Source organism: Pieris brassicae, chromosome 8 (genome assembly GCF_905147105.1).
Source record: "Pieris brassicae chromosome 8, ilPieBrab1.1, whole genome shotgun sequence".
NCBI classification, from domain to species: Eukaryota; Metazoa; Arthropoda; class Insecta; order Lepidoptera; family Pieridae; genus Pieris; species Pieris brassicae.
Window position 1 is genome coordinate 3,643,213 of NC_059672.1, and position 22,602 is coordinate 3,665,814.

The 22,602-nt window shown below is 33.7% G+C and overlaps 2 protein-coding genes across 4 annotated transcripts; one reads left to right on the forward strand and one right to left on the reverse strand.

Annotated features, from left to right (window-relative positions):
- The first annotated feature begins 536 nt into the window (after positions 1 to 536).
- LOC123713439 (zinc finger protein 2 homolog) lies at positions 537 to 15,667 on the forward strand. Of its 3 annotated transcripts, none has more exons than XR_006754189.1 (15): positions 537 to 1,019; positions 1,356 to 1,589; positions 1,806 to 1,981; positions 2,228 to 2,339; positions 2,733 to 2,870; positions 3,779 to 3,943; positions 5,076 to 5,162; positions 6,072 to 6,186; positions 7,762 to 7,975; positions 8,615 to 8,723; positions 9,438 to 9,558; positions 10,612 to 10,770; positions 12,638 to 12,806; positions 12,947 to 13,142; positions 14,000 to 14,063. XR_006754189.1 is itself a non-coding variant. In XM_045667104.1 (15 exons), the coding sequence occupies exons 1-15, from the start codon at positions 782 to 784 to the stop codon at positions 14,623 to 14,625; spliced, it is 2,154 nt and encodes a 717-aa protein (XP_045523060.1). In that variant the 5' UTR covers positions 538 to 781; the 3' UTR covers positions 14,626 to 15,667. The 3 variants fall into 3 exon arrangements, 2 of the variants coding, with proteins under 2 accessions (XP_045523060.1, XP_045523061.1); XM_045667104.1 differs by lacking the exon at positions 12,947 to 13,142 and adding an exon at positions 14,587 to 15,667 and having other exon boundaries at positions 538 to 1,019; positions 14,000 to 14,077; XM_045667105.1 differs by lacking the exons at positions 537 to 1,019; positions 12,947 to 13,142 and adding exons at positions 1,104 to 1,254; positions 14,587 to 15,667 and having other exon boundaries at positions 14,000 to 14,077.
- A 609-nt stretch (positions 15,668 to 16,276) lies between these two features.
- LOC123713113 (twist-related protein-like) lies at positions 16,277 to 17,303 on the reverse strand. The gene has a single exon (XM_045666621.1). The coding sequence runs from the start codon at positions 17,246 to 17,248 to the stop codon at positions 16,439 to 16,441; it is 810 nt and encodes a 269-aa protein (XP_045522577.1). The 5' UTR covers positions 17,249 to 17,303; the 3' UTR covers positions 16,277 to 16,438.
- Between the last annotated feature and the right edge of the window lie 5,299 nt (positions 17,304 to 22,602).

Genomic DNA, 22,602 nt, shown 5'->3' on the forward strand with positions numbered 1-22,602 from the left:
TAAGTCGTGACGCCTACAATCAGTACGAGGACGTACAATTTTTCGACAGAGAAGCGTTACGCAACCCTACCGCTGCACGACTGCGTTGTTGAAAGGAGTATATGCCATCTGGGACTCGCTACCAGTAATCACCCAGGGCAGGACACGTTAAGAGCGTAGCTTTCTTGTCCGCATCCCGCCACGTGATTATCCGATTGAGAGAGCATGCTTGTACTCATAGAACCTTGCGAACATTTCCAATCCATAAAGTATCTGGCTGCTGTTGTCTAAAGTTGTTGAATTACTTATTAATAGGCCAAACCAAGATCATAGCATATATTATTTTCATTTTTATTAGTAGTCAGTTTCCACTTGGTTAGTATTTATATCTTAGCACACTTATAGATGCCTCACCAAAGCTCCAAAATGATTTTCTTTTCCATCTTTTTTACAATTTACTAAAATTCCGAAAATAATGTTGTTATTATGTGTCTCACTAGTCTGTGGTTGTGACGTCTAAGTCAAATTCGTACTTTTAACTCTATTTGATCTATGTCTCATACTTTCAAACATCATCTCAAGATTATTTCAATGGCGTGAAGTAAACTCCTAAGTCCGATTGTTGTGAATTGTGTGCAAAATTTTGAGTTAGTAAATTAGTCTGAAGTTCTTCAAAACAGTTTAATCGGAATGTTGTTATGATAAATGACATAAACACCATAGCAATGTTTTAAATTATTATTGAGAAAGAACATTGCAAATTATAGGGCCAGTAGAGTTTTATGTAAATAGGCTAGGCAAAATGATCTCCTGTCCACTCTGTTGCAGTAGTGCATTCAAAACCAAGGCATTGCTCATTGATCATCTAACTCAAATTACCAATAATATACCTTGTCCGATATGCTCAGTCAATATAACATCAATTGATTGTCTTATTGACCATCTCAAGAGCAACAATTGTATAGGCGCAATAGTTTTTAACCTCCACCAGAACCAGTTTGTACAACAATCAGACTATAACTCGGAGTCAATAAGCAATGGTAAGACTAAAATTGTGGTAAAACGACTGACGAAATCATGAATAAAATAATATTTTGAGATTGGTTTTAACTGACTTATATAAAGGTTGAGTACCTATTGCTTATGGAAATACACAGACAAATATAAATGCATAATGTGCCTCAAAGATTAACATTACTCTTTTTCTGAGATGTCCATGAAAGCTCAGTGCTTTAAGCAATGGCTTACCACTTATGTAGAATATGATTGCTCTAGGTTTATATCTGTTTTGATATTTTGTTATCACAATAAAATTTAAAACAATATGTTAATAAAATACTTAAAATTTGGTTTGGAAATGTGTTTATTTATTACAGAAACTCAAAATTCTGATAATACTGAAGTAATAGAAACTAACATTGAAGATATTTCTGAAGTCAGCACATTGTATACAGAAATATTAAATAAAGAACATATACAGGAATTGAGGATTGTAAAAGAGTGTGGTGAGAAATATGTAATAATAGATGATAAAGGTTCAGTAATTAATACTGGACATACTTTTGTGTCAACACAAAATGAGGATGGTACTATATCATACAAAATTGAAGGTATGTGGTTGTTGTTTTGTATATAATTTTAATTAAGACTTAAATGTGACCTCCATTGTAGAGAAGTTTTTATGTTGGTATGGGTAGCCTATAACCATTGTGTGTATATTATCTGGCTCAATACTAAAATGTAAGACATAAAACATTAACTTTGAGAGAATATGTAATACTAGTTTTAAATAAAGTACTATTAAATTGCTTAATATTTAATTTCAGAAGCTGAACAACCTATAGAGGAAGATGCTGAGCTGGTAACAAAAGTGGAAGAAGAAAGTCAAGACAGTGTTGAGGAATCTGAAGAGATATACAGTTGTAACACTTGTTCAATGACATTCTCTTCTGTTCTTGATCATATAAAGCAGTATCATACAGACCAAAATGTAGTTGTTGAGGTAACACCTTAATTGTTGTTAATGTTTATTTAAGGTATTTAAAATCTAAAGAGGGTTGTTGAAGGTATGAGGTTCTGAAGAAATCCAGCTGGGTTGAGTTTATATTATTTTTATGTACCAAATCTTTGCTGCTGACACAACAAAACTTAAACAAAATACTTTATTAAGATAGATTCATTGATATATTGAATGTGACATCATTCTTTACTATTAAGATCATTTAAGTATAATAATAATTTTATACAGGAACCAATTGACTCTAATGCCATACAGGAATATCAAAATTATAATGAAGATTCAGAAGACAACAGCCATTTCATATCGGAAGATATTGTTCAGGATATGACGCAAGAGAATCGTAAGTCCTTGTGCTTACTAGTATATTATATAAATATTTGAGATTACTTGATTTAATAATGATTTTTATTTATTTGAACATTTGTTGCATTACAAAACTTGAACAATGAGAATAATTAATTAATGACTCTTCATTTTATTAAAAACTTTTATCAACAATTTCTTCTTTTGGTAGTTGATACTCAGAGAAATAAAATATGCCACAACTCTTAGATTATGTAATAAATTATAATCGATGGTATATTTTTAACTGTTCAAGTAGGTGTACTTTTTCTTACTAATTCTTGTTAATTTTACCGTCTATGTTGGTTTCCATATTACCTTCACCATACAAACAATTGTGCATGCGTTTGTTGTTGAAAACATTTATAAATTCGTTTAATTTAACTTCCAGTGCCAGTAAATCAAAAAGTTGCCAAGCAAGTAAAACCCAAACAATCAAAAAACAAGAAATGCTTTGTCCGGTTGGAAATGGTTGATAAATCAAATATAAATGAAAATGATAAATTAAAAGAACAGAGAATGTTGATTGGTAAGTTTTATATTTTAAGGGGTGGAGAGGTTTTTGCCAATTCCCTGTCTTCGTCATTTCCATCATTTTAGTTCTAAAGGTAAAATACATTTAGAGTCACTTAATTTTAATGTTTACATAAGTTGGATTGTACTACACTGGTCGGCGAAACAAAAGTGATAGCTTAAAGCTTACTATGTGATTTCTATTGTCTATGACTAAGTTGATCTGTCAAATGTTTAGTAATGTCATTCCATTTTTTAGGAAAAATATAATAAATTATACTCTGATTTTTAATTCCGTAGAACTATATCATTTTTGATTTGTCGGAGATTACAAACCTTCTTGGCCGGGCACATTTTTTATAAATGGTTCCACATTAAAGTGGGTTTTACGGAAAGTGATACAATTTCATTACAAACCGTAAAAAACTCACAAGTAAATGTAACATTTTTTTAAAAGTTTTACTAAACCTGGAATTAGTAGGCAGTGATGCCAGCTAAAGAATAAAATAAAGTGGTTAATTCAATACATTATTCGTCATATTGGAATATTTGTTAGTTTTGTCGCTTGACTAAGTAAATATTTAGATGTACCTTTTTCTTGACGAAACATAAAAAATATGTAGCAGTTTGTTTTATTGCCCTCTAATGGGTGAAATTTGTCACTTTTTCGGTGTATATTTTTAGTAGCAACACTTATGAAATGTCAGAATTCTATGGAATGAAAAATCAGAGTTTCAAAACGATGTTTACTGATTCAAACAAAGAACTAATTTAGATTTACTAAGTATCATAAATCGGTTTTAATAATTTTTTATCTATTTTATTTAAAATCATAAGAACATTATTATGGTTGTTTATAAAAGTTTCAAATATTGAATTTAATAGAAAATATTATTCTCATATAATAATATTCTCACTTTCCAGAAAAAGATAGCGATCCCACCTACCACAAGGTAGTTATAAAAACACTTCATACGGATGACAAGAAAAGTACAGTTTACAGTTGTATGTACTGCAATCTTGTGGTTTCTTCGCTGGCTGAATTCAAGCAACTACCTTGTACGCTCAGTACAGACACAAATGGACCTCGTAAGTTTAAAAAATCATTATTTACAAAATATTTTGATAAAACTTCATTTTAATACGAAAATGTTTCACAAAATCACTTTTTTAATTAAGTGTATGTGTGTTACCATTTTTTATTCTTCTCTGTTAGAAAATTAAATTATTATTTAATGAGCTTTTTAAATCCATTTTTATGTAATAGTTAAGCTAAGGCTTACAACGTACATAAATAATATAAAATCCTTGGAAATAGTTTTTACTGTCAAATTATATATATACTTATATTATACTTAAGTATGTATTGATTTCGTGATTTTTTTTAAATTTTATTTTTTGTATAAATGATCTTAGGGAAAAGTAAGTTGGTGTGACAGACACAAACTGGACACAGTTTTCCGTACACCAGGATGTCGAACTTATTTAAATAATAAACGTATATACTAAAGCCAGTAACATATACACTATAATATTATAACCATCAAACCATATGTGGAACGAATGGGAACTGTGACGAAAAATACCTCGTACATCGACCATATTAACAACTTATTTATAAGATCAATCATTTTATAAAACAAAATTTAATTGTGTATATATGTCGCAGCCAACTAGTTTAATTAGGCGTTCAATTAACAGCCTAGCCGTTTAACTAACGGCCTGAAAGATATTATTATTAGCCGTAGCGTTTGTTACAACATTTAATAAACGGGCTGGCTAATGCTTATTCGTACGATACAGTGATTATTTGGCATCAATAAAGAAAACGATATAAATATTAAAAAATATTTCTTTTAAAATTATATTGCTTAAGTAAAATTCACATCATTATTGCCGACGCCATATTGACAGTTTGAAGAGTTTCGTTTTGTATTTGAGAGTGGCAGAAAGTGGAATAAAATCTAAATGAACACTCAACATGCTAGGCAATTATGAAACGTCATCGATCCAAGTGAGTTTCCTAGCTGTTTTGTCAAATGGCTAAATATTCAGGCCGTTAGTTAAACGGCTAGGCTGTTAATTGAAGGGCTAATCTAGTTGGCTGCGACATATATATTAGGTTGTCGTGACGTTTTGGTTAATTTTAAATTACAATTGTATAAAAACCATTTTGAAGTTTTAAGACAAACTTTGTAAAATAAAATAATATTTTTTTTAGCAAAATATACCTGTACAGTCTGCTCGATAGGCTACGATAATCCCAAATCTCTGTGTGCGCATATGAAAGTTCATAAGGAGAAACCATGTAAGTTTAACTCAATCTTGTCTAACTTTAATATTTAACAGAAAACGGCAGTCGAAAACAATTAACACGAATACCGAAATATATACACTAAAACAACATTATATGTTATTATTATGTATCAATTTGTAACTAATGTCGTCTTAAATACATTAAGTATAATAGCAAGTGGCAGTAAAATAGTTAAATCAGAGAGTTAATTGAATGTCTAGACAGTTAATTAAAGATCGATATTCAATCAAGTCGCTAAAGTTCCGTTACACAAGTGAGCGAACGAAACGTTTAACGAGTTTCCTAAACGTTCCTAGGCAACAAGACTAACCTTTTTTTTTAACGTCAGGAAATGCTTTTACGCATATACCTGCGGTATTTTACTCCAGCAGGTATAATGTGGGACTCAGACTTAATAAACTCAAGCCACTAAAACCCGACAGATGCCTTTAGATCGCCAAGGGCGAAGACTAACCTAACCATTTACAATAAAGCAAAACACGGAATTTCCAAGCTCTCAGTTCTTCACGATCACACCGAAATAACAATAACAAATACAATAATCATGGCGGAGTCTTGCTTTACATTGTTAATCAACACGCTGGCTTTCGGCCAGATAGATGGTTAAACGTTTTCGAATCAAAATTCTAGCGACTTGATTGAATCTTTAATTAACTGTCTAGAGATTCAATTAACTCTTTGATTTAAGTACTTCACTGTGACATATATACCAATAGCGCTTACAACCTTTTAGATGTGGGCCTTAGATTTCTGTATATGTTCAGTGACTATGACTTCCTACTTATGTATATATTTTTGACGTACTGAATTCAGTTACCGTCAAGTATAGTTTCTGAATCTTATATTTTACGACTGAAAAACGCACTTAGTCCTTCGTAATACATATGTTAACTTTGACAGCGGCTGACTGTGTCTCAACCGCGCGGAGCACTAAATGCCACTGCGAGGTCTGCAACACCTGGTTTCCGACGACCAAGGCCCTCAAGCTGCACAGGCGAATGCATTATCCCATTAAGTAAGTCAGTTATCTTAAAAAAAAATTCTTTGTTTATCTTGCCCATTCATTGTTTATGCTCTATAACATCCGATAAGGTTGACAATTTTTTAAATAAAAACTTTTATCTATATAAAAAATGATTACTTTTAAATATCGCTAGCATTGTTTGACTATAAGGGCGCCTGCAACGCTGCAGTTGCACCGCTGTCATTAGCTTGAAAATCGTAGTAGTTCAAATTTTCACTTTGGACTCTGATGAAACACTGTTCTTAGTTCTATGAAGTGAAACTTCTTTGTCGGCGTTGGAAAATAAATTGCCGTCACATTTTTCGGTTACGCGTCACATTTTTCCGTTACGCGCCATCTTTTTCTTGTCCCTACCACGGTTGATTCGAAGAGATTCGAAGCCATTAATAACAGAAATTAAATAACGATTACAATGATAGTATTAATTCTAGTACAATAAATGAAATCCTGTAATAATCTTAGTAGTAATAAGGTAAAATGAAATAATTGTATTATTTGTATTCATGTCTATGATAATAAAAGGCTTTTGTTAAATATTATTTAACCAACTTCGGTAAAGTTGCATTCGGTAGATAATTTTTCGAAAAATAACGTCATAAAGAAGTTTCACTTCTTACGTGTGTACACTAGTACACACTCACATTTTTTGTTTCACTTGCGGTTTTGTTTGTGAAATTCTCAATAAATAAAATGTATTGCATATTTCTTCCCATGCCTTTTTCAATTCAATTATATTTCTTTACTTTAACCTCGCATCCCATATCGCTGGATGACTTAACCTCATCGATAAATTATTCAACCTGATATAAAACTTTTTATCCATATAGTAACTATGAATATGGTCTATATTTACGTATACCATAAGTTCCTATACATTGGTACAAAAGGGAAAATAATTACAATTTTCAATGTGACAAGCATCAGATAAAAAACAACAACAGATAAGAAAAATTAAATTAAAACTCAAGGAAAATTTATTTGAAATTGTGAGGGGAACAATTAGGATCTCAAATATTAACTAAATATCGTTATTATTCAAAACCCGCTTCCGAAACGGCTTATGTTTACGAAGGCTATATCTAGAAGTCACATCAAATTTACTCTTTGGTCCACCCGAGACACGCCAAAGATCTTAAGATATCACAATCTTCCTTGAGGGTTGATAGGTAAAGCCTCTATGCCATTTGATCACCGTGATGACCTCATATCATGAAACGCCGGCAACGCACTCGCGCCCTCTGGCATTGAGAATTTTCATAGGTATACCACTTAACATCAAGCAAAGCATCAATTATTTCCGCCGCTAAGAATATATGTAAATTGACGTCTATCTAGAGTCTTCGGGTCAGAGATTTTTTTTATTTATAAATCGGGGCAAACTGGCAGGAGGCTCACCTGATGTTAAGTGATACCGCCGCCCATGGACACTCAATGCCAGAGGGCTCGCGAGTGCGTTGCCGGCCTTTTAAGAATTGTTACGCTCTATTCTTGAACCTAAGTTGAATTGGTTCGGAAGTGGTGGAACTATTGGAAGTGCATATTGTGAAAGAAACTTATCAATTCCAGACCTCGTCCTATTCAGTTACCGGTGGGATCAACAGGCCCTAATACAGAGACGTTTGTGTGTCCCATTTGCAAGAAGGAGATACCTGTTCACTATCGATTAATTCATCAAAACTCGCATAAATTGTCTGATGATTTGACCTGTGATATTTGTAATAAGAAATTCTCAACGCGGGAGCTGCTCGAGATGCACACGAATGTACATAATATGTATAAGGTTAGTTCAAAAAAACATCCATTCTCGATAGAGATGCAGGGTAGGGGGGGGGGGGGGTCTTCCACGGGTGGTGGGTACATCGTGATCATTGAAAGCTCTGCAGGGATTTCCATTACCAACAGTTTTCTAAGATTCAACCCGGATTTTTATGTATGTTTATGAAATGTTTAGTCCCGCATAGAGAAGTTTTTGATGGAAAATCGACATCAAAATGTAAGGCTTATAGCGTTATTAAGAGTAACCTGGATAATCTGTTCAAAAAGTGTTATGAAACAAAAAGGCTCACTCACCTTGTCAATCTTTAGGAGTTGGTACGCTCTCTTCTTGAAGGACCTTAACTCGAATTGGTTCGAAAATACTTTAGTAGGCAGTTGGAAAAATGCCTTAAAAACGAAAATGTACGACGACGGACATCGAGGGTTTCGTATACGGTATTCTGCCTCGACGTCCGATGAAATTCAGCCGCAGTTAATCCGAATAACTCCTTCGAGTACTCTTGGGAGATGTCTACTCCTTGTAAACCAAGAGCGATTACAAAAGATGCCGGAGTGTCTCTTGCAAGTTCTCCGCTGTTTTGGGAACTGTTAGTAAAGATTACTTCCATTTTTGTAAGCATTACATTTTATTTAATTCTTTCAGATAAATACAAAAAAGCAAGAGAACGATGAACTTCGATACCAGTGCCTTTATTGTGTGAGGAAGTTTGCGAAACCGCACGAGAAGGTGAAACACGAGAGGATTCATACTGGTCAGTATACATGTTATGGTATTTCCTGGTCTTGGCCTAGTGGCTTTAGCGTTCGACCCGGCTTTGTACCAATGTATTTTCTGTGTTTGTGCGCATTTCCCAAAAGTCGTCAGTGTGTTTTAGGCCCAAAATATTTTTTCTTCAAATCTATATTCAATTTTAATGGCAATTTCTCGATACTTTTTCTAACGTGCCGCAAGTAAATCCAATTACATATTTTGCTAAAATTTTCGTGAAATCCATTAATCTAAAATATTGTTTCTCAAGCGGGGAGTCGCCTTGCGGGGTCGTTTTAAAAGTAGGTCGCAGTCTTTTGAATAATACGTACAACCTACGTATAGATTAAAAGATTAGAGCGCGCTATATACATTGCTTTTTCGTGGGTCGCGGCATAAAAATGGTTGAGAAACGATGATCCCAAAGCTGATGTGTTTATTTGTTGGGAATACAAATATCAGAAATAACTGGATCCCATTAAATTAAATGTGTATACTTCATTAGTCGAGGAATGCGGAGAACGCTTAATAATATGTCTATCTATATATTTACGCCTTTTTCCCGAAGGGATAGACAGATCAACTCGGATCTTCATTCGCTACGACATTAACCCTGATATATGATATATTCCTGACATTCCTATGCATGCTCGTAGGTTTTGGGTACTTTCTCTCTAGTACGTATTACATACGCTCTATAAATTAATTAAAATTACAGGTGAAAAACCTCATATTTGTGAAATTTGTGGAAAATCTTTTCGTGTTTCGTATTGTCTTACGTTGCATATGCGAACGCACACGGGCGCACGCCCATACGAGTGTCCTCATTGTCCTAAAAGGTATGTTTTCATTGTAACAATGCAATTCGGTTTAGACCAAATATTTATTAATTTGCAATCGCTTAAGTAGCATTGTTATTAATTATTACCCTTTGACAGAAGAGCTTTTGCATTCAAATATTTTAAATTAGCTTTTAATACTTCTTTTTAATATTACTTACATCTAAAGAAAACACTTTTTTAACGGATTGAAGCTATGTATTACTGTTAGTAAGACAAAACGTGTTGAATTTCAAAAAGTATCACAGCAGCAGACATTCAACACCTTTTGTCTTCAGTCACCGTGACCACGCACGCTGTAAAGCACGCGACATGTCGGAAAAAATTAAATTTATGTAAATAATTATAATTTTATAATAATACATATCTTCAATCCGTTAAAAAGTGTTTTCTTTATATATGTAAAAGTTATGTTAATAAAAGACAATACTATATTACTTATATCTCTAAATACGAAAGAGACTTCATTATAGACTATATCTTGTACGTTCTTTGATTTGCTGGGACTATATTTTGATGCAAGACTCTTTCATTGCTTGTGAAGTTGCTGAAGTATCCTTTAATGCCTGTCAATTGTGGTACAGCCACAGATACACGACGTGTGGCCATAGAGTATAAACCTTACATGTGATGAAGTCTGTTTGTCTCTGAAAATTCAACTGGTTTTCACTATTAATGTTAATACCTCATTGGTATTTGTAAATTGATTGAAAAATATATTGTTGAAGAGGTCGCAAATGTTTATAAAATACATAAAATCCAAAGACAAAGGCCGAATGTTATTTAAGTGTTTAAGCAACTGCTATAGAAACCAATAAAAAGTAAGTTATTGTGAAAACGACTGGGATTATTTCTGTTGATTCTTGTATATTATGAATTATAAACTGTTTGTTTTCTACAAACAAACAAACCATAGAATATAGAGTTGTCTATTATTATATTAAGTTTTTAATTTAAGTCACTGAGTAGTTTAAAATGTCTATGGTCTGGTAACGAGCTTACATTTAATTTACTGATTTAAAACCATAGAGTATATTTGTATATTTTTTACAGATTCAAAGCGCATAGCGTATACCACCACCACATACTATCGCATTCGGACGTACGAGCGTATAAATGCCCGTTCTGTCCAAAGTCGTTCAAGACCTCAGTACAACTTGCCGGACACAAAAATTCTCACACAAAACCTTTTCAGTGCCAAATTTGTAATAGGTATGTATATAGTTGTTTTTTTTTTGTAATGAATAAAGTCAAAGTCAAAAATCATTGATTCATATAGGTAACACAATGTACACTTATGAACGTCAAAAAAGAAATATTCATTAATTCCTTCTAATTTAACACTTACTGCCAGTTCTCGTAGGGCGTAGAACGGAAGAGAAGAACTGGCAATAAATGTACAGTAAAACCCGCTTAAGACGATTTCTCAGTAACCCTACCAAAAACGCGTCTTAAGCGAGAAAGCGTATTATGCGGGATAGGGAGAATAAAACGTACTACATACTATTATGGTCTAATTTTGGTATATATAGGTATCAAATTATACATTTATGTATAACATTAAATACGTTTTGTAATTATAATTACATTATTTAAAATAATCACTTATTTTGGTTTGACAGTAAGATTTTGATGCATTAGCAATTAAAAGATTTTGAACATAATTCAACTTTTGCAGTACATCTTCGCTTTGATCCAAAGAAGCTACATAGCGTATTAAATCAACAGCAACAGCCTGGACATTTGACAAAACCGGCTTTTGTGTTTTATTCACTTCCTCAATAAGATCTTCAATTGATTGAGTTTCGTACGTTGATATGGAAGAATATCCAAGAAAACCATCAGAATCTGGGGTTCTTCACGTTAGGGCGGGGTGCCTTTCTGGGGGCTCGAGTTAGAGCGCTCGGTTAGACCTCTCGGCTCGGGCTTGGGCGTATTAAACGGGATGACGAATCGTATTAAGCGTTAATAAATGTATGAAAATATGTCTCAAGTCGCAGAGACTGGCGTAAAGTGGCGTATTATGCGAGAAATCGTATTAAGCGTGATCGTCTTAAACGGGTTCTATTGTATATAGATAGACTCTTAACTTCGTTTTTCATAAACTAAATAGTACGGGATCCCTGTGCTCGATTCTTAAGCTATAAGTTTTTTAAAGAAATTAATCTTTAACTAATGTTTATGGAAAATATATATGTATGCAATTTACCGTAAAATAACGTAAAATGTCTTAAAAACATTGTAGAAGCAAATTAATTACAGGTAATTGGGAATAATTTTAAATTTATTTAATTTAATCAAGAAAGAACGGAAATTCTTCACTTATTCAGTTTTACACACACACACACACACATATAGTCCACACACTAAATTGTACCATGTATTTGTGGAGTAACTGTCTAACCACTGATTGACCTGAAGGTCCAGAAGGATATATACATAGCGGCCAGAGTAACTTGTGTGCGCGTTTCAGTGTATGACGTCATGATTGAGATGATGATGATGAGATGTCGCTACGATATGATTACTTTTCTTACTACTCATTACTGCTTACATAAGTTAAACTTTTTTTATTACTTACTAAGTTTTGAGCTAAATGGAATGTTTTGTGATGTTGGTGATGAAATGTTTCTCTGCCTCGAAGCGATTTAAAAAATCGTAAATGTAAAGCTAATAAAACTGTAATTTACATTATATTCAATATAGGGGCGGAGGGCTGGTATATATTTTTAAATATATATTGTAAAAAAACGAGAAAAAACAGTTCATTTCGTAGTTCAGGTCGTAGGTTCGATCCCCGGCTGTGCACTAATGGATTTTCTTTCTATGTGCGCATAACATTAGCTCGAAGGTGAAGGAAAATATCGTGAGGAAACCGGCTTGCATTAGTCCCAAAAAGTCGACGGCGTGCGTCAGGCACAGAAGGCTGATCACCTACTTGCCTATTCGATTAACAAATGATCATGAAACAGATACAGAATCTGAGGCCTGGGCCTTAGGTCTGGACCTAAAAAGGATATAGCGTCATTGATTATTTTTTTATTTTGCTCTTCTATATTTAAAAAAAAATTGTTTTTAGGCCATTCGCGTCCTTATACGCGGTACGGTTACACATGGAAGTACACTCGCGATTGAACAGCCTAAAATTCAAATGTACGGAGTGTGGTGCTAGTTACGCTCGGGCCTTCGCCCTTAAGGACCATGTTAAACAGGCACATTCCCACATAGAGGCCAGTGTTGATAATATGGTGAGTATTTTGTTCTGCTAATAATTTCCAGCCAACGATGTAAAACGAAAAACACTGAATATTGAGAATACAAAAAGCCTTAGAGTCAATGTATAAAAAAAACGCTTTTTAGTGTAATAGATACCATTTTGTTTTCGTAGAAAACACTTATCAATATTTCGAAGTGGTGACTTTTTAATGGAGGGTAAACTGCTTCGTTACGTAACGCGTTACGGCGCCAGTCGACTATCTTCTATTTCTCTCACGCATAAGGCATCGGTAGACCTCTCACTCTAACCCGCAGCCATATGTGGACAGACGCTTTCCCCTCTCTCTGTGTGAATTAGATTGTTGACAGTGAGTATATTATAACCTCAAAGTATCTACTCAAACCTCAAACTAACTACCACCGTTTTTGAAAGTTATTATAGAAAAATGATGAATAAAACCGAAGATTATCCATGGAACTTTACAGAATTAAATATCAACTTCTGTCGGGCGTCCCGAGACGCACACATATCAAAAGAAAGTAGATGAATAAATTTAGATAACATTTGCGTTGGGTATATATTTTAAAATAGTATCAATGTGTTTTCATAAGATTTCACTACGAAGTATTACAAAAATTTACGTTAACCAAAAAAGACGAATTTTCATCAGAACAAACAATCAATTCAAATCTCAACTGTTATTAACTGTCATATAACAATTGTCAGCTGTCAATTATGGTCATGGAATGAGACACTCAGATTAGCAAAGGAATAGTCTGCGCTGTCACTTAAAAAACACATTTTGGTTAAATTTGTATGTTTTACGTCTTAATTTTTGGAGATTCTTGACACCCCCCCCCCCCCCCATGAAACGAGCCATAACGTTTCTGTTTCCAATAGTAAAACGTTTCGTGACCAACTCCAGTGACTTTTTAAACCTAAAACTTACCATTATGTGGTGTAAAGTACTGGAAAGTGGAAAAATAATATTAACAATAACGCGTTCAATCCCCGCCCCGCATCGTAACGTTTTAAAAAAGGAAAAAATGCGTTACGTAATACTTGAACGCTCCCTAAATAGTGTTGGACCATAGACATTAAGTGCCATGAATGACTAACCACAAAGTCGTATGTAAGCCACAAAAGTCTGATCATTTGAACTCTTGAATATTACAAAAACATACAGATCTGAAATCTATGAAACTAAACATTATATGTTTTTAGGTTGAACAGAAAGAGACTAAACTGATTTGGGATGGAAATATAGACGAAACTGAAGGAATTGAATCACAAGACACTGAAGTTAGTATATCTTGAATATACTTAAATTGTTCGTTCATAGAAAAAAATATTAAATCTTCGAGCTTTTGAAGTGAAACTTCTTGATCGGCGTTGGAAAAAAAATTACCGTCACATTTTTCGGTTACGCGTCACATTTTTCCGTTATGCGCCATCTTTTTCTTGTCCCTACCACGGTTGATTCGAAGCCATTAATAACAAAAATATATAATAACGATAACAATGATAATAATAATTCTATTACAATTAATGAAATTTTGTAATAATCTTAGTAGTAATAAGGTAAAATGAAATAATTGTATTATTTGTGTTCATGTCTATGATAATAAAAGCCTTTTGTTAAACTTTATTTAACCAATTTCTGTAAAGTTGCAAAATAGTAGATAATTTTTCAAAAATTAGGTCATAAAGAAGTTTCACTTCTTACGTGTGTACACTAGTACACGCACACATTTTTTTTAATATTAGCTTATTAATATTAGCTACATAATTAATATTAGCTTTTGTTTCAGATAAGCGAATTAAATTCGACTGAACTTGTTATAAGTTAAATATTTTGTAAGTGAATTCTCATAAACAAAGTCTTAACTGAATTTATAGCTAAACCATTCATTAGTTTTTCTTGTTATCTTCGGTCTACAAATTGTAATTTTGGAATTAAAAATGTTATCTTTTTCAGTTGATAATTCTGATTTTATTACCAAAATATCCCAAATATAAGTTAAATGTTGTTGTATATTAAAATTCTTATTCCTAAATTCATAAAATCAATATAAACTCTAAACGAAAGTCTTGTCTCTTTCTGCCAAATGTGTATACGCTGTGATGAAAAGAGACAGGTATATATAAAGTTTTGCAACGCGTATTTAAATTGAGGAGAGATATAAACTTTTCAAAATAACATCAATTGTAATCCAATTTAATCAGATTATGGAAAAACCGCCTTCACCGAGGAATGTGAGGACCTTTTCGACGTACCTCAGGACCTTTACTAATTCAGGCTGAGCTCGGCAAAACAGCCCCTTAAGGCCAACTGTAACTGTAAAGGCCCTTAAGGCCAACAGCGAGATTCCATTTAAAAAAAAAGATCAAGTGTTATTCATCGTAGTAACTTGATGATCTAAAAGTTCACAAGTAAGCAGTTACTCTCATTGAAAGATGCAAATTATGATTAACAAATATTTTTTTTTTATAAAAAATTAGTTTTATTCAAAAGAGTTCCTTTCTATTAATCCATGGATGAGTCGTGACTTACAGCTACGACTTCTGTGTGTGATCCATAAATTTGACATACCTGAGTAACATTGAATTGGTATATATGAACACTATTAACTTGTTACTCAAGGGATAATTTGTGTAATTATTGACAGTTATGAAATCTGTAAACGAATAATTTATTTCTAATATATTCTGAGCATTTTGTCTATTATTACGGCGATTTCAATTTTGTTACCAGGCGTTTATAAATTGCTACAGATGATATTAAAAGTACTAAATCGAATTCCAACTATTCAATAATATCTATTGGAATTTGCTGATAATGGCGCTGGATATTTAATAAGTTCGGGATTTTCATTTAAATATATATATGTCGGAGTATAATTTGACGCTATTGCAAACGTCTGTTAGAAAACATCTAATGTTTGACTGCATAGTGACTGACTCGAGTTACTTATATTTTATATTAGTTTTATCTTTAAAATTTTGAATTGTATAGAAAATCAATTGTTTGAAATATTGTGTTAAAGTCTGGAAATTTGGAGTTGTTTTATATATAGATATATCGGAATAATTTTGATTGGTATCACAATCAACATGTCAACAATGTTTTTAATAAGAGTATATATATAAAAAGAAGTTTCAGTGTTCAACATCTCGAAAGTTCTAAAAAAATCTATCTTAAAACACTTTCTGATTTCATGAGCGTAAATACCGTCATTTATCCGTATGAAATATATTTGGACATATTGTAATTTGCCAAATGTTTCAATTATTGTTGAAGGTAACGTATTATTTTGTGCTGTTTTGTGCCCAAATATTCAATTGGTTATGTATGTATATATCTAAACATTTTGAATTCTGTATAGAATGAAATTTGTAATAAGTATGCAACAAATGTATTTTACGTAAATGTTTGTATAAACTTTTTGTAAATAATAATCAAATATAAATAAAAGATAAAAATTATGAAAGTATTTTTTATTACTTATGATAAAATGTACAAAACTGGAATATTACATTTTTGGTATGCAGGCGTAAAGCTTAATACTAAAAGCTAGATTTGGTTCGTGACTATCACAATTTACCTTACAAACTATTTACCGTATAACGTCTTTTTACACAATACAGAAGTATTGTTCACTATCACGTTTGACCATTTGTCCACTCGCCTTCCATCCTCCATACAGAAAACGCGTAGCTTAGTTTATCTTGTGCTAAGTATTTCCCGTGTTCGCTCCCTGCATCACTGCTATCGCTACTTGTAGATTCACTGTTAGACAGGATTTGATACAAAAATTCTATATATTGGGTAGCCAGTTGCAGGGTCTGTATTTTGGATAGTTTATCGCTGGGCAGAGATGGAATGATTTGTCGTAAACTTGCGAACGCCTCGTTCAAGCTCTGGGTTCTTTGCCGCTCCCTCACATTCGCCATCACTCGTTGGATCTGCATCTCTTCGAAGGAATGCGTTTTCTTGCGAGACGATTTTGATGATCTTTTCTTTGTTCGTCTATGCTCGTCGCTCTCCTCGCTGTGTTCTTCAGTGGACGCGCGGTACGTTGACTCCGCGGAAGGTGCCTCTGCTTCGTAGTAAGGGCCTAGTCTGTCTTGGGAATTTGAGTCTTCAAAATAGAAGTTTCGGTACTGACGCTGTCCGTACATGGGATCGTATGCGAACTGTTGTTGGTAATCCCTTTCTTCGTTATCGAATATAACATTTGCAGGCCAAGGCTGTTGAAGCGGTCGTTCAGAGCCGTTGCTGAGGTCCATGAGGTGTGTTGGTGACGATGACACGAAACCCTGCATTTCCGTATCACGTTTGACTCGGACCGGCGTGTAACCGTAGTATTCGTCCTCTTCAGGACATTCGTTTTCGCGTTTGATAGGCACTCTTTCACAGTCGTAACTCATAGTTTGAAACGCGGGCGCAAGGTGGGTAGCGTCGTGCAACATGTGCGGTTATTGCGCGTCTAGAACTGACTGACTGTCTTGAGACGCCCTGCCCCTGCCCGATCTTTTCATTGACAAGACAAAAAAACGGACCGGTTTCGGCGCAAGCGCCTCCCGCTCGGCGTACCTCCCACTCTTGCAGGGTTGAATGCGTTAGAGCGAGATGGCGATACGGCCCATCAATGCTCATCTTGTCCTGTCCGTCTTTAGGGTCGCATTTACCTATATTATGTACTTCGTATATTTGCTCGGACGCCATATTGATTTCATCAATAAAGCATCCTGTCTTTGATTTACAGTCCGGCATTATATTTCAGTTTTTAACTTGCATAAGACATTGCGAAATGAGTTGTCTGAATAAAACGGCTAGGCTTGTTTTGCAAAGTTAATAGGGCTTGAAATAACACTTAAATATTATTTTTTAACTTTTAGCCTAGGTGACAGAGTTCCGGCGCCACCCTTGCTTCTAAGTTTTTATGTGTCTCGTCGGCCGGTCGCCGATTACACTAAAAATAATACTGACGTAATCAGGGATCCCACGGACCCAAGCTTTACAATAATATAAATATTTAATATGTTTATCGTCTAACTCTTAACAGATCGCCTTGACGTGGTCTGGATAGTGTTATTACATGACTGACATTTTATAATGGCCATGCGAGTTTAACTACTAGAGTCTGATAGTCAATTAATATAGTACACCAAATATAGGTAAAGCGTAGTAGGTGAAACTAATTTCAGCAATTGATTACGATAAAAATAATTACTCACACACGACCTTTAATATTTGATATCATAGTAATATATCAATATGTTTTTTAAAGCTATATTTCAGTTCTACACCTGTCTTGCGTAAAACATCATTTCCTTCTTGAAAGCGTAGATTTTGAAGATTATATAATACAAACGAATAAATTTTCAACATTTAAAACATGTGTAACAACAAAAATTGTCTTATAACTAATTATCTATAAACACTCTCAACATAGGAAATTATCAAGTTATATTAACCTATATACTTAAATACAAATCGCAAAATATGTTCCCAAGCTCAAAACTCAAAGACGGCTGGTTCAATGCGAGTAATTTTTATTTTATTTATTCCTTGAACTCTGAGGGAAGGTTTTTATGGAGATATGTATAAGAATAAATATGTTTTTTTTCGTATTTTATTTGGAATAGCGAACAGTTTCTATGGAACATTTTGCAATGTTGGGAATAGCGAACATTGCAAAATGTTCCATATGCTATCATTGCATAAATCATATGAAGGCGAAACGAAGATCGCGGGGATGAATAAATTGGCATATGCACTAAGGAAGATTTAATTAAATGTAGAACTCAATTACATTGTATCTATTAAATAATATCCTAAAATATTTTCATCACATCACCCACCTTGAACTTCGGTTGAAGATTTATCAAACTTTCAAACATGAAATATAAACATCCAAATATAAAACACCCAAAAGGGGTTTGGTATATTTCGGGAATAATTACCAACCGCAGGATCGACGAGTGACGATATGTTAATAGCATCATTATTCAATACTGTATTTTTAAAATTAAACAATGCCGTATTTCTCGATTACCTATAAAAATTCTGTATGAATAACCAAAGATTTTAATCTTGTAACACAAGTATTTGTAAGTGTTTGAAAGCGGGTTATTGCTACAGATAAATAAAAAAAATGTGTGCTGAAGTAGGGCTTGATGTTTCTTTAGAATCTACGCAATTAATACAGTTTTTGGTAGGTACACTATATAATTTTTGATATACTTGTAATTCCGATTTTATATATTCTCACGCCTTTAAGTTTCTGTATCAGCGAATAACAGAGCAGTGTTGTCCTAGAGGCTAGGAAATGGTAGGTTCGGTACACGGCTGTGCACCAATGGACATTCTGTCTATATGCACATGTAACATTCGCTCGAACAGTGAAGGAAAACATCGTGAGGAAACCGGCTTGCCTTAGGTCCCAAAAAGCCGACGGCGTGTGTCAAGCACAGGAAGGTGATCACCTTCTTGCATATTAGATTGTCTAAAGATCATGTAATATACTGAAAGGTCCAGACTTAATAAGGTTGTAGCGCTACTGGTTTGTTTGTTATTTTATCAGCGTCATAACATGTAGCTCACGCAAGACGACTACCGGCTTAAGACAAAAAATATTTACCAATATGTCGCGTACATAATGCGATTTCCAGACCACGAATGTGTAAAAATGATCAATGAGAGAACAATAACCTAATCTATCCCATGCCTCATTTGTCCAAATAACTAATTTATAGTAATGCGAAGAGATTGTGATCACAAAGTCCTTTCAAAATGATTTAAAAAAATTAAGCGCATTTTCTCGGAGATTTGCATTGACTCATTGCAACATCTGTTGAACACTTGCCTATAACTTCCATTCATAATACTTATACCGTTATCTTAAAACTTAAACACCCCGATAAACTTTTGTCAATGAAGTTGTAATTAGGGCTTGAAAAATGTTATAATTGTACATATAGAATATTGTGTTAGGTATGTAGGTAAATACTATATTAACAATTGCCACATTTATCACGAATAAACCGCAAAATTTGATTTTGGTGTATACATATTATGTAGAAAATAGATACCCAAACGTCTAATCTAGGTCTTAGAATATCTCCGCGGTGGTCTGTGCTACATCATAATTAAGAAAAAGCTATGTATTATTATTATATAATTTTAAATTTTTCCGACATTTCGCGTGCAAAAGTGTTTTCTTAATGTGTAAAAGCTATACAAAAGACAATACTATACGTTATAATATTTGTTCTGTGATGGGTTGCTCTGCCTTGTGTTGTCCGAAAAATGGTCGGCAGTGACGAGGTATGGAGTTCAGTGCTATCCTTATGTCAACAAGTAATGCTACAGAAGGAGACAGCGGACGAATAGAACAAACTTAGGGTTAGAAAACGCGGAGTAAATAGGAGAAGATATGAACATCACCTATTTCCTATGTAGTGTGTACTGCACCGGATGTTTTCGAGCGTAACATGCCGTTGAGGTCCTGGTCGAATGCGAGAGCGACCCTGAAGCCTCTGTAACGCGGCTGTAGTCACAACGTGAGGTGGTTTTAGTGGATATTGCTAACCCAGTCTCTAAATAGCAAAAATTCATGGGTGGGTCGGACATGTCCTTGCAACTTTCGACGCGATTCTTTCTGCATATAAAAAAAAAGGTTTTAGATTACTGGAATTGATTAATTTAAACTATGTGCTCAGTAGAGTCCTCACTATAATAAAATATGTGTTAAGTAAACCAGTTTCTTAGCGAAGAGATACATCTAGTTCGGTTACTTAAGCAGTTTTATTTGAATGTCCAATATGTAACAAGGCGGAATTAAAGGAATCCGTTTACAAATATAAATGTATCAGTATAAGCGAACAAAATATGTCATTGAAAGAAAACAATTTTTTAACCGGATTTAAGCTATACAATTATTATAAACTTAAAATTGTTTTCTTTCAATGTGTAAAAGCTATGTTAACCAAAGACATTACTCAAATATGACATTTTATTCTACATTAATGTATTCATAGAACAACCAACTATGAATCAATATCGATCACGCAGCCACATATACAACCAAGAAACATGATGTATTACATACATGCCTCAAAATTCATCGTCATATTAAAAACAGACAAGTACGATAATTAAAATATATGACGGATATGTTCCACACGAAAGAAGTCGGCTTCATAATTAACTTTTAATAGCTTATTTCATATAACATAGTTGTTAGAAATGTATTTAAAACTACTGGAAATAAGAAGCCAATAAATCTTGTGGATGTAGTTTGAAATTTTTAATCTATGACAAGAATTATATTGTTTTATTGCTCTAGTCTTAGATTTCCTGTAATCCGATTGTACCGTAAGCCGCGTTTGTCCTTAAAATGGTATTCAATTACTACCTGCTACTAGCATTTCTCGTTAAAAAAAGAAACTACTAAGTAGGTGTCGTTGCATGTGTTATTACGTTAGGCTTCGAATTAACAACCTAGTATCATAAAATAATATTAACCAATCTGCGGTAAGAATAAAATACTTCATAGATTTTACGTGTATGGGATGTAAGAGCAGTGTTGGCCTTGTGGCTTCTGCGTGCGACTCTCATACCTGTTGTCGTAGGTTCGATCCCCGGCTATGCATCAATGGATTTTCTTTCTATGTGCGCATTTAATATTAGCTCGAATAGTGAAGGAAAACATCGTGTTGATACCGGCTTCCCTTAGACCCAAAAAGTCGACGGCGTGCGTCAGGCACAGATGGCTGATCACCTACTTGCCTATTTAATTAACAAATGATCATGAAACAGATACAGAAATCTGAGTCGTAGACCTAAAAAGGTTGTAGCGCCATTGATTTATTTATGAGATGTGAGAAGGTGCGCCATTGGTTCTAGAATAGAAATGCCTGCATTTGGACAATTTCCCATATTTATTACACTTGTAATGCTTTTAGACGTATAGAACAGAAAACTGCAATTTTCAACAGACTTCCCGAAGAAGGAGGTTGCCATCTATCTGGATGATAAAGAATTGTTACGGATTTGATGAAAAATGCTCTTTGTAACCTGAGATATACTTTTCGTGATATATCTGTAAGCATTAATGGTACACTGCCTCAGGGACCAAATTTTCTATTTATCCATTTTTATTATTATTAGTGTGTTAATAAATATTGTATTTTTGTGTATAGGAAAGAAATAGGAGGTTTTCAGGATTATTAACTCAATTGTCTGCTGACACTATTACAACACACGCCATTGTTTAGCAATTATTTATTGCCCATAAAAGACTATATCGAGACCAAACGGTAGATACGTGATTAAGTTATTATCAATTTTAGTGAAATTTATATTACCTAGGTACTTATTGATTACGATAATCCCTTCTAAAGTAGGGTAAAGATCCTGTCATCCCCCTGTTTTAAGAACACAGATGTTTTAACTGTGAGATTAACGCGTTCGTTTATTTTGTTAAGAGTTTTACGGCTTAGTTTATTTTCTATTTGTTCGGGTTCGCGGTTGAAAGTGACACCTGATTTAGATAACAATATTATTTTATCGCATTGAAAGTGTTTGCATACTCGTAATTTTTACAAGACCAGTTTTTTGCAAGCATCTTCCAGAACACCGTTTAGACAATGATGGTAACGCTTACTCGTTTAACTTTCAAGGTAAAGAATGAACAAATGCTTATTTATACGAAGGAAAATATATAGAAAGTCTATGATCAATAAAACATTTGCTCATTATATCTGAAATCAAGAATTAGCGAAGACATTCGTTCAAGTACATTAATCTCATCCAACTA